At 42.7% G+C, this 12,910-nt stretch overlaps 1 protein-coding gene across 1 annotated transcript; it reads right to left on the bottom strand.

Annotated features, from left to right (window-relative positions):
- Positions 1-1,253: 1,253 nt before the first annotated feature.
- On the bottom strand, positions 1,254-8,358 carry CYP24A1 (cytochrome P450 family 24 subfamily A member 1; the record flags this gene model as incomplete). The annotated part of the gene is made up of 11 exons (XM_080627725.1): positions 1,254-1,364; positions 1,475-1,669; positions 2,099-2,177; positions 2,365-2,531; positions 2,859-3,004; positions 4,422-4,533; positions 5,359-5,450; positions 6,633-6,729; positions 7,398-7,491; positions 7,844-8,034; positions 8,137-8,358. 11 exons carry the CDS (start codon positions 8,356-8,358, stop codon positions 1,254-1,256), a joined length of 1,506 nt encoding a protein of 501 aa, XP_080483851.1.
- Positions 8,359-12,910: the final 4,552 nt, after the last annotated feature.

Below are 12,910 nucleotides of genomic sequence, written 5' to 3'. Positions count from 1 at the left end.
TGCCAAGCCAGCCTGTTGAACACCTTGAGGCTATAATAATTTCACTGGTCACTAATAAGAACTGTACATAACATTCAACAGCTCACTATCCAGCTCTACCCTGTACAGTCCCTCAACTGCAATAAATCAGTATATTTGCATAGGTATATGAATGTGCATGGTATTTTTCTTTCCTTTTAACACTGCTAAGCACAGCTGAACTAACTAACCACATTCTCCCAGTAAAACAGTATGGGAGATTTTCTTGGTGCTATTTCTGGCTCAGCAGTTGTTCAAGGGATGTGTGTAGCAGTTTCTCCACTGGTTACCATAGGCTTTGACTTCCCCAGTTGATATGTGTTTTTTCGGAGATGCAGAAGCAGGGGTGTCATTTTCTGCAAGCTGTATTAAACAGAAAAAGAATATACAGAGTGATCGATTATTTAAAAGCAAACAGCTCTGAACAAAGTTCAGTTAAAGGAATCAATACCCTTATTCAGATTATACTGGGGGATTTTTCTCCTGTGGTGTTGGCCAGCAAAAAAAAAAAAAAAAAAAAATCTCTTTCACAGTATTTAAATGTCACTTGATTCTAATTTAAAAACTTAATTCTAGACCAAAGACCCCGTTTTACCATTCAGATTTTTACACAAATAAGCTTTATTTGTTTTCTCTTATTTGTATAAGCTTGTGAGCACAGAAAATCTTGCATTCAATGTTTTGGAAGCAAAAACTGTATAATCAGTTGCAACACTGCATCACTATTTACAAATAGGTATTTCTTTTCTCTGTCTTTCTGCCTAAAATATTTTTTTCTTATCAAAACTCCGTAGTGCACTGGTGCATTCTTCCTTTGCTAGGGAATTTTCTTTTTAATCTGTGCACTGGTGCTCAAAATCAAATGCTATTCTCCAGGAAATGTCTTCTAGAAATGCAGTGGAGAAGGTATAAAAATAGCCACTATTTTATTTTCTTCAATGGTATATACATTTTGATTTCCCCATTTCTGATCTGCACCGTGCACAGAAGACATGCTCTTGTGAAGTTTAAAACTTGACAGCTAACTTCAAAGCCATAAGTACAAAACTTGTTTTCTTAGTACACAGAATATTTTCTGTTAAAAATAACAGGATGTGATGGTGTTTAATAAATCTCACATTGTGAGAGTAAAGCTTAGACAGACATCTGCTCTCTTACATTCACAGTCCTATGAAAATTTTAAATGAGGTTCAAAGAAAAGCCTCTTGCACTCAAGAGACCCTTATGCACATACCTTATCGTCTGTGAAACGCAATGGGAAGCTCCCGGCTGGGAATCAGTATTCCTGAATGGAGTGTTTCTACTGGTTTGTCATCAGTTGCTACAATTTGGTATTTGCGAATGAGCTGAAACACAGACATTTTGGTCAGCGTGCTATGGCTTCAAGATCTTTTCATTAGGTCACGTGTTGAACAACCAGGCATTGTGCATGGAATGCCATTTTTAGAGTATTTACCCAGCAAAGAGCCAAGTGAAGCTGTAGCTCTGCGACGCGGCGTCCGATGCACATCCTCTTCCCAATGCCAAATGGAACGTGAGAAAATGGATTTATTAAGTTTTTCTGAAACCAGCGCTCTGGTTTAAACTGAGTCCAGCTATTAAAGTACTCTTCATTGCAACCCAAGGCATGGCTATTTATCATTAGTACGGTCTATAAACAAAGCAATAGAAAGAGAGTCTCATTACAGATTGGCTTAGAGCTACCAAGGGAATCAGTTTGTTAATGGAATAAAATAATTCAACAGTAAAAGTGAGGCAGTTTCCTCAGAAGATGTCGCGTAATTCTCTGAAGATTAATTCCAACACCAAAAAGGTCATCATTTTCTCAGAAAACCATGGGAAAATTTGACAAAAAAATTTTAAATAGCACGCAAAACTATTTTTGTCTAACTCCAAAAGCAGTGCAGGCAGGTATGGTTTTCTGTTTATGGGAATTCTTGGTGCAAATTCCCCATTCCTCACCCTGGGACTCGTCCTTTGGGAAAGTCATTTTGAGACTGAAATATGACCAACTTCAGTGGTTGACAGGACAGTTAATCAATGACAACATATTCTAGTAAAGTAAATTAATTTGACTTACCCCTTTGGGCAGCTGGTAATCTCCCAGAACCATTTCTGTGTCAATGGTGCGAGTAGTAAATGGCACCGATGGTGTTAATCTACAGTGGAAGAAACAAAATGGGTTAAATTTCCAGCATTTTTTCTTCCTGTATTTATCATCGTTTCCCTTAACCAGCAAGGTAAACATAATTATATATACTAGAAAATTCTTTCTCCCTGGTACACACTGGCTGGTAAAAACCCTTGTGATCATTTTGGTTTTTGCAAATTATTTGAGAACTTTACCTCATGGATTCTTTCAGACATGCTTTTAGGTAAGGCATATTTTTCAGGTTCTCAGCACTTGGACCCTCATTAGGAGCCAAAACACTCTGTATTTCCTGGAAAAGCTTCTGCTGAACATGCGGGTTGCGTGAAATGTTATACAAAGCCCATAGTAAACTATTGGCTGTCTGAAACAAAGCAAAAAGAAATGCAAGGCCTCCAGTGGTGGTGACAGAAACATGAAGTTGCCAAAAGTTCAAAGCAGCCTCTATGGCTGGTCGCTGTTCTGCAGTATTTTGCAAGCCTAAGGGGTTATGAGCCATCCCAGTTGTTCTTTAGGAGTACTGAATAGAAGGAAGAATTTAGTGACTTAAGGTAAAAATTCACTTGCACGTAGGCCACCAAAGGTACTCAGGATGAGCTCACTCTCAGATGTTGTGATGGTTAGGTGATGGAAGAACGCAGGGAGTTGGAAGGGTGCTAATTTTAGCGAGCTCTTGGAAAGGCAGGTTTACCGTTTCAACTCCAGCAATCTGGAGCTCTGCGATGGCAGCGTACAGCTCCTTCTTGGAAAGTTGTCCTCCAGAATAGATGTCACACAGGAAATCCTCCTGAGGGTTTGCAGAGTGTTTTTCCAGTCGGCAGTCAATGGAGTGCTTGGCTGAGGAGGGAGGAGCAGGAGGTGATTAATGGAAAATCACTATAAGTACTGTGATAATAAAAGCAAAAGCATGTTACATGCAGGATTTTGAAAGAAGATAACAAACTGTGCTCTTTTGTCAAGCAATGAGCATTATACTGAATAAATAATGGCATTTTCATCTTTTAGACAAAAAAAAAAAAATAGATCACAAAAATCACTTCTGAACAGAAGGAGCTTCTGCAAACTATTAGGAATTCTGCTTTCTTAAATTAGAAATGGAAATCACTGATGTGTTGAGTGAAATATTTAGCAAACAGGAATACAAGCATGTAAAATTTATTAGCTCGGATTTTCAAAGGGGGTCAAGGAGTTAGAAAAATCAAAGAGACTTAGCACTCAGACTCCCTGAGGGGAAATTGAAGCCTTTGATTTACAAAGGGAAGGCAAAAATAGATGCCAAATTTTTACATTTCGTTTGTTTGCTTTTAAATATAGAGGACTAGATTTGGCCACCCTTTCTCATGAATATCCCAACTCTTTAGAGCAGTTCCTATTGAGGAGCTCTTTCTGTCCAGTGAAGGTGTCAAACTGTTTTTTCTGGACAAAACTGGTTTTAAGTGTCCTTCCTAAAGCTCATAAACTAAGAAGCAAAAAATAAGTGCATATGTGTCTGGCATGACCAAAAGTCCTGACATACCAAGTACTCAAATACCTAAGAGAAATATATCACTCAGTATCTCAATCATGCAAGTGCCAAACCCTTTCTCAATCTTCACCTGTAACTGTCACTATCTAGAAAAATATTGGAAAAGAGAAACTGAACTTCATATCTGGAGTTTGAGCAATTTTTGTAATGTGAAGGCCAATCCATCTCAGACTTTGTTGTCAAAAATGTTGTCAAAAAGCCAAACTGTATCTTAGGATTTAGATTGCTGATGCTTTTAAGAGTTTAGACTATATTCCAGGTTGTTCAGAAAACCTATAATTTCTCTATTTTTTTGTTTTACTTAAGCAAACAGGCATTTGTAGTACATAAAATTCTTGTTTCTCAAGAAAATAACTCCCTTTGAGGTGCCTTTGAGAGCAGTCCCTTTTCTCACCCATATACCTCACCTCTAAAGAGTTTATACACTTTCTGGCTATTTCATTTTATGACAGATTAAAGTTGGCTCACAGCGTTGCTAGCTACTAAATTTCTGGGGCTTTCCTGGGTGTTGGGTGTTGCCCTACAAGCAGACCTAAGTGGTAGTCATAAGACAACAGTATTCTCGTACTTGGAAGAGCTTTGTGGTTAGCTGCAGCAAGTGTCTCAATCTGCATTGAAGGCACCAATGAACAGCAGCACAGGGCAGTAGCAAGTATGAAGGAAGTTAATTCCACCAAGTAGTAAGCAGAGACAAAGGGAAAGGAGAGAAATAGTGTTTAAGACAATAACCTGTTTTAAATATATCATCCCATGCTTTTGTGTGAGCCTGCCAGACTTTTGTGTTCAGACCCTTGTGAAGTTCTACAGGGGTCACCATCATCATTCCAAAAGTAGCCATCATCTGTGGTGGAGAGAAAGTTTTTGAAATCTCTCTTTAATCTATCTACTTGCAATCTCCAAACAACATTAGACTGTAAAGTAGGAGGCAATTTTTAAAGAAGTCAAGATTCTGGCAGGTATTCCAACCTGGACCGAAAGGATGGGTCTAAGTATACTTGGAGCATATCCAGCTAAAAATTAGGGACAGCCAGTGGAGGTTAGGAGACTTCTCCAGCGAGTGATTCATCCTATTTTAGGCTATTTAGAGTGTTTAGCTATTTTTAGCTATTTAGAGTGGGGCAAGCCATTCTTTGGCAGTGCCACTCTTTGGCAGTGCCACTCTCTCCCTTGAAAACAGATGGAGCCTAATGTGAGCCATCTAAAAGATAGGTACCTGGCCTAGTATTTTTAGGCTACAATTAGGCAGATGCATATCACCTGAGTCCACACTGCAGCAAAATGCACATCAGGTGTACTTGCAGGAGTGACTAACCTCCAAGCCCAGTGTATTTGCATAATCCCACACAACTGCAGGAGTCCCGCTCAACAAACAGCAGTGTTGCACAACGGGTGTCTCACAGGGAGAGGAAAGTTAACCAACCAACCTGACAACTCTATTTCCAGGATTACCCTGATGTCCACACAACATTTTTCCCCTACAGCTTTAGGCATTTTATAAATGAGACTGTCAGATGTTCAGTGCTAGCTTTGCACATACGAGTGTCACCTTGGATGCGCAAGGCTGCCAATATACTTGTAGCACAGAAGATTGAGTTTCTTTTTTCAGGTACCCTCTCATTAGTAATAGTAGCAAATCAAAACAGACCCTGTAAAGACTCCTCCATACCGTTTTTACAGCCTTAATGAAATTCAGACTTTCTTCTTCTACATCCTTCTGTAGGAGACCAAACCTCTTTCCATACAGCACCAGACAGATACCTGTTGTTAAGCAATATTATAATTAAAAGATAAAAACAGAAGAGTGCATGGTGTCACCATTTCTCGTCAAGGAATGGCTTGGATTATCCTGAAAAATGTTCTATGATACACACCTATGAGAGCAGCACTTCAAAACACCTTCTGCACAGTTGCCTCAGACCCAGGAAGCAGTAAGTCTAGCTCAGGTGTCCTTACAATAGCAGTTTCTTCACAAAAAAGAATAACTACCTGGATCCCCTCACAAGCAGCAGATCATTCTGCCAAGCAGGGCTGGCATATTTGGCAATGCTACTGAAGAGAACTGAGTCGCAGAAAACTGGAGCTGGAGAAGCCATCTACTCCAGCATCTGCTTGCCCTTTCCACAGACAGAAAGCACTTGCAAACACTGGCTGCATCCCACACTCCACCAGTTTCCACCTCTTTCCACTTGCTTTTTTTCTTGTTTTAAAGCTGTCACTTCCTATTTCTCCCTTTCTAAAAGCAGCCATCACCATAGAGAGTGGAAAGAAAAACCACACCCAAACACTTTCTGAGCTCAGTACACAGGTTGCTGAGATGAGCCAGCCAAGAGCAGATGTGTCTGGCAGAGCTTCAGTTCCACACTATAGCTGACCATCCCTCCTTTTGGGAACCACTGATGCAGTTTCTTCTGCCTTAAGTCATTCCTGGCACATGGTTCCTTAGTGTATTCTGAAAGGTTTCTAAAGGTGGAGGCTCCCGTCCTGGTAACTTATTCCAGTGCTCCTCAATCCCAATATAAACATTTCAAAGGGGATTTTCCAACCCTTGTTTACAATGAATACACTTCACTGTTATTTAACCAGTTCATCAATCTTGTGCTGCTGATAATTAACAAATATCAGATGGACAAAAACAGTCGAGTGCTCTCTGATCCCACTCTAGATAAATGCACTGCGATTCCCCCAAGCTTTGGATTTATAAGCCACTTTTATGTTTGAGGTTTTTTGGAAGCCACATAGATGACCAGAAGAGTCTGTATACCTGCTGCTGAATTTTGCACGTGTACTGCTAGTCCCTGGCTTTTCTGCAACCCGCTTCCCGTGATGTCGTAGGTGATAGCTTGGAAACGATCAGCCCACACATTTCTCACTGACCATACTTTAACTGAAATGCCTTAGAAAGTACAAAATTCATATTGCTGTCAGGCAAAACCAACTTACTTTCAAAGGACCATTTGTTGAATTCTGAATAGACATCTTCCATTTGTCCATTGTGGTTACAAACATCATCTATTCTGTGCATGAAGTCCTCCAGGACCTAAGTGGTGGAAAGAAGAGAGAGAATAAAAGGGAATAAAATGACATCAACTAATAAAAACCCCATGTAATTTAGCATTTCAGCTGTCTTTTCAATAGATAAGTATTCCTCTCCTATGTAAAATTGTTATGTTCTTTGAACGAGATTCAGTTTCCTCCTGTCTTAATATGTCTGGATTTTACATGACTCTCCTGTTATTACTGCTTGTACATTGATGAACTGAGCTTTCCTCCACAGGGATGAAATGCTTCAGTCTGATGCTGGGACAATAGGAGTTTCACAATAAGAAGGATTAAACTGTTTATCACAGATGCTCCTCAAACTCTGTGAGGAACACAGGGGTTAAAGAGGATGAAGGAATAAAGGCAAAAAACACGGAGTGCAAGAAAAACAAGAAAAAAGTCTGGGTTTGCAGATATCTGTATCGTTGTGGAATAATCTTGCTATTCTTGGGGAGACAGAAAGTGTCAGCTGTGTGGTCTCACTTATGGTCAGACCCTGATAATCCATTTGTCTTTATTATTCCCTGGCTGATTTCAGAGTATGAACTTATGGTTTTACTGCTGTAGTCAACAGCTATCTGAGTAAACTGGAACATTTGATCTGCCTTTATTTCCCAGGATTCCAAGGCAGTGGGAATAGAGAAAGACTTTCTCAAAGCACAGTACCTCGTTGATCGTAGTATCCAGCTTCGCAACTTCCCTGGGTTTCATCAGTTTCTTTTGAAAGGCAGTTCTTACCCTCTGCCAGTCCTTTCCTTCCCTAGATTGAATTAAAAACAGCAAGGTTGGGAAGAGAAAGGCTAAAAGAAGGAAGAAAAAAGAAAACAGCCCCAAACCGTCAGCATGTGCATCGGGACCTCCCCGGCAGCGCGGGGCGCGGATGCTCCTTCACCACCCCGACGGGCACAAACTTGATGCCGCAGCCTCCTCTCGGGGGCAAGGAATGCAGCCGACTCCGGGAGGGAGGGAAGCCGTAGGCACAGCCACAAAGGGCAGGCCGGACCGGCCCCGCGGCCGCCCGCTCGCCCGCAGCATCCCCAGGCACCTCGGAGATCGCAGGGAGCAAGCGGCCCTCCCCACATCTCCGCAGGTGCGCTGCCGACGCCACTTACAGGATCAACAGCCCGTAGCCCTCGTCGCGAAAGTCCCGATAGGCTTTCCAGGGCTTGATCTCCAGGCGCTGGGGGCAGGAGCTCTCCCGGCGATACAGAGCTTCCAGGAGGCAGGGGGCTGCGATGTGCACTGAGTCGAAAGCCCCCAGCTTCATGCGGAAGATCTTCCCAAACCTCCTGTGGTACTCGGCCTGGGGATGTACAAGAGACCGAACCCCCTCCGGTGAGTGCGGGGCGCTCCAGGCTCCCCCACACATCGCGCTGCAGCATCCCCATCCCTCCGCCCGCCTTACCAGCGTGTCGTGCTGCCTTTTCAGTCCCCCTTTCCAGAGGACGTCGGGCAGGCTGCCCATCAGCGGCCAGCGGGGCGGCCCGGGCAGTGCTGCCAGCGGGTGCCCGCGGCCCCGCGGGGCTCGCAGGGAGCAGCTCAGCGGCCGCAACCCGGCGGTTCCTTGCGCGGCGGGGCCGCAGGTGAGGGCGGGGCGCCGGAGGAGGAGGATGCTGCAGCCGCTCATCGCCGCGGTGACAGGCGCCCATTCGTCTATAGGTACATATATAGCAGCCGGGAGGCCCGCTGGACTTTCGTCTGGGGCCAATAGGAGCCCCGGGGGCGGTGAGGTGGGGCCGGCCCGGCCCGGGGAGGACGCGGGGCATGCGGTTCGTGAAAGGGTTCAGGCGAGGCAGGAGGGCACCGCGCCAGCGCCGGCCTCCCCAACGCCCTGCCTGGGGTCTCCCGGCCACCTCCGGACCCGCCGACCTGCCCGGGGGTTGCCGCGGCCACGGGGCAGGTACCAGCACCCGCTCCCCGGCGGAGCTGAGCTGGCGGCTTTGTGCGGATGCTCCCCTTCAGCTATTTCTCTTATTTATTTATTTATAAGGGGCGCAGCACTCACCTGCATGAAGCACGAGGGGCTGCGGTGTTCATCCTGCAGTGCGCAGGTGGATGGACAGTTCAGTCTTCCTTCAGCGTTTGCACTCTGAAATGATGGAATAAAAACAAAAAGGCACGGAGCTGAGGAATAACAGCGTTTGGTGGCTGGGCTGCTCTTACCCTATCTAGCTGACTAACCACCTATTTATGAAAAGGGCATGTGAGTGCATCCTCTAGGAAGGCAGAATTCTCTTCACTCTTAGTGTTAGCAGCCATTTAATTCTGACAAAAATCAGTTATTTCCAGAAGAATTTTAATCGGAAACTGCACCGTAACCCTCAGAGAGAGGGTAACCCTCAGATTCTAAGTGAAGTCAGGAAAGGTGCTAATACAGAGAGAGCAGCACAGGGCGGCTGGGCCCTTAGTGCTCTGTCCTCTCCTTGCAAAAGAAGTTAGAGAGGTTGTGTGTGGATCTTGCTGCAAGACAAACAGCTTCCCATAAACCAGAGGATTTCCAGGAAAGACAGAAACCCTACAATGACGACTTAATTTCTCTCACCTCACACTACCTTTTCTCATCTTTCCAAAGTTGCATTTTGTGACTCAGCTCTTAATCCCCTTTATTTGTCTGATGGTAAGATGCAGAGTGTGCAGACTGATGTGTGTGTTAGACCAGGGAAAAGAGAGGAATAATCAGAAGATGGGTTTGACATGGAACCTGAGACCCATAAAGGCACAAGTCTCACAGTGAAATTAATAATAATAAATTATTATGATATTATTATTAATATTATTTATATAATATTAATTCAATATTATATATTATAGTATAAATATTATTATATATAATATTATAATATTATAATATTATATTATAAATATAATTATTATATATTATATAATAAATATTAATAATATTAATATATTATTAATATTATTATATTATTATTATTAATAAATTATTATTAAATTTATTAGGTATCGGTGATCACTACAGAGAAAAATGTACAAAAGCATAACATCTCACCGCAGACTTCTGTGATTTTTGTATGTCCTTCCCAATTTTGCCCCTCTATTCCAGTGATTTTCTTCTATGGGATCATACTATGCAGGCTACAAGATGAGAGCACTTTCGAGGCAGGCTTTAAAATCAAAGCTGGTTCAAAGATTTGCATTATTATTTAGGGGGTTTTTTGTTTTGTTTTTAGGGAACCATGCCAAGTGCAAGGTCCTACACCTGGGTTGGAGCAATCCCAGGCACAGCTACAGGTTGGGCAGAGAAGAGATTCTGAGCAGCCCTGCGGAGAAGGACTTGGAGGTGTTGGTGATGAGAAAATGAACATGAGCTGGCTGCAGTGTGCGCTCGCAGCCCAGAAAGCAACCGTATCCTGGGCTGCATCAAGAGGAGCGTGACCAGCAGGTCGAAGGAGGTGATCCTGCCCCTCTACTCTGCTCTCGTGAGACCTCACTTGGAGCATTGTGTGCAGTTCTGGTGTCCTCAACATAAAAAGGACATGGAACTGTTGGAACAAGTCCAGAGGAGGCCACAAGGATGATCAGGGGCTGGAGCACGTCCCATATGAAGATAGGCTGAGAAAACTGGGGCTGTTCAGCCTGGAGAAGAGAAGGCTGCGTGGAGACCTCATAGCAGCCTTCCAGTATCTGAAGGGGGCCTGTAGGGATGCTGGGGATGGACTCTTCATCAGGGACTGTAGTGACAGGACAAGGGGTAACGGGTTCAAATTTCAACAGGGGAAGTTTAGATTGGATCTAAGGAAGAAATTCTTTACTGTAAGGGTGGTGAGGCACTGGAATGGGTTGCCCAGGGAAGTTGTGAATGCTCCATCCCTGGTGATGTTCAAGGCCAGGTTGGACAGAGCCTTGGGTGGCATGGTTTAGTGTGAGGTGTCCCTGTCCATGGCAGGGGGGTTGGAACTTGATGATCTTTAGGTCCTTTCCAACCCTAACTATTCTATTATTCTATGAAACACCACAAGAAGTTAATATTCTTGTGATTTGCTTTCTTTGAACCAGTTCTACTGAGAACACATCTTGCTGTCCTTGTTGACCGAGGGCAGTCTGGGCTTCATTCGATGGCGAGTTCTGAGAAACCAGACAGGAAGATACAATTTGTATGCTCTGTGGACACCTGTCTATTTAAGGAATGAAAACGAACTCATTTGAAGGGTCATAGCTTAGTGTCTATGAAACGATCTCTGTGGAAGAATCTCGATGGAACAGGCAAGTCAAGACTAAACTGGGCACAGGTCAATCTTTCTATGTTCATCGCTGCTATGGGAAAGAATCCACCCTGTTAATACGAAATCTTCTCTATTAAGCTATTTTCAAATTACAGAATGGAAAAGGTTTTATTTAACTTCTGTGGTCATGACATAACTCTCTGGCAGGGAAACTCCGGTATTTGTCACTCCTCTAGGCCTGGAGCTGGGAGAGCTAATGATTGCCTTAATTTCTGGTTAAGTGCAGTTCTAAGGGCATTTTCAGCCTTCACAACTTCCTCCCCTCCCTTTTAAGAGATCTCAAAACAAGCCTTTAATTTTCAGCAACATCTTTTCTTGTGACCTTTAGAATGTATCAAGGGTTATCTTAAGCGTGACACTACAGGGTTCTTGAACTGAGTTTTGGGGGCATATCCTCACAAGAGTATCACTGCACCAAGGCACCTGTACTGGTGAAGATGTCGCCCTTGTCCTACAGATGTCTATCCATATGACTTCCCAATACTTTCTGATGACTGTAACAGGTAATGACCACAGCTGAGTGAAAAGCCCTCTTCATTTCTGTACCACAGCAAGGTGTATTTTTAGGTCAAAGACCAGGAAATGTGTGAAGAACAAAACTAAATAGCTTATTATACATATTCTTCTATGCTTCAATTTCGCTACAGAAAAAAAATGTCATTTCATTTCTGCAGTCTCAGATATCAGGAGAGAATGTTCCTTGACAAATGATCTGCCAGTGTGATGCTCCTGCAGAAGATCTGACAGGGACTGTTGTAGAGGTCCAGAAAGGCTGTATCACAGCATATTTTTCATCACTAAAATATTTAATCAGTACCTGAAATCCAAGTTTTATTGCTGCTCCCTAAGCAGAAGGAATCGCTAGTCCTACCACTTGGGAAACAATACTAACTTATCCTTTAAATAAAGCTTGGAAATCCCATCAAGCTACAAAACCCTTACCAGGATTTAACAGACTGAGGTGTGCTTGGAAACCGCACTGAAACGCAGCTGACCTTCTAATAAACATATCAATAGCAGCGAGCTCCTGCAAAGTGAACCAGCGCGTTTCAAATACACTCAATATTACCAAAATAACTTCTCAGTAGGAAAGACCTTTAGATTGGTAGTGGATTTTCTTTCTTAACACCTGTAATTCCAGGAGGTTTGTTTTGTGACATTACACAATTTTCCTGTCTCCTGACCTCTAGTCTTTGTCCTTGTTCGAAAAAGGTTTTTGCTATTTTGGCTCTAAAATGCTTGTGAAGTGTCCTGCGTTTTGTAAAATGCTACAATGTAGAAGTGCCCAAGGAGAAAGGGTAGACTACAGGAGGAGAATCTCTGTCACAGGCAGAGATTCAGAAGCAAGGTATTTCACGGTGCTGGGGAAGACAAACTGAACACACTTGTAAATGCTAGTGTCAAACACAAAGTCATTATTCTAGGTTTTTGCTCATGTTTGTTTATACATTTTTAATTCTACACCTCTTTCCAGTTGAGGATCTTATAGTTTTGTAAATATTGGTGATTTTTGCCCCAGATTAGGAAATGGGAAAGTACAGTAATTCATATTCTACAGATGAGAAACTGAAATGTATTTGAAAATTAAGATTTCCAAGTTGTTATATAGACACTGACTGTGAAATTAAAGAAATCTTTATTATATTTTTACTCAAACACCAGGGATTTTAACACAAAACTCTTCTGATCTCACTGTATACTAGGTGATTACTCCTACAGGATGACAGTAGCAGTGTGGAAATAAAGGTCTGCTGAGCAAACTGAGACCAAAATAATCCTTTGAGAGGTATCTAGAAAAACAGAAAGGTAGATGAACAGCTCAAGCTCCACCAGCCAAAGAATCTTCTAGCTGGCCATGACCTATTTGAGATATCTTCCTGCAATAAATATTTCAACATTCAATTACTGAAGGAGTCTTTAAATAACTGAGTACAT

This window comes from Psittacula echo (genome assembly GCF_963264785.1).
Source record: "Psittacula echo genome assembly, chromosome: 12".
Classification (NCBI taxonomy): Eukaryota; Metazoa; Chordata; class Aves; order Psittaciformes; family Psittacidae; genus Psittacula; species Psittacula echo.
The sequence above is the reverse complement of the archived record's forward strand: the minus strand, read 5'-3'. Positions and strand labels throughout refer to the sequence as shown.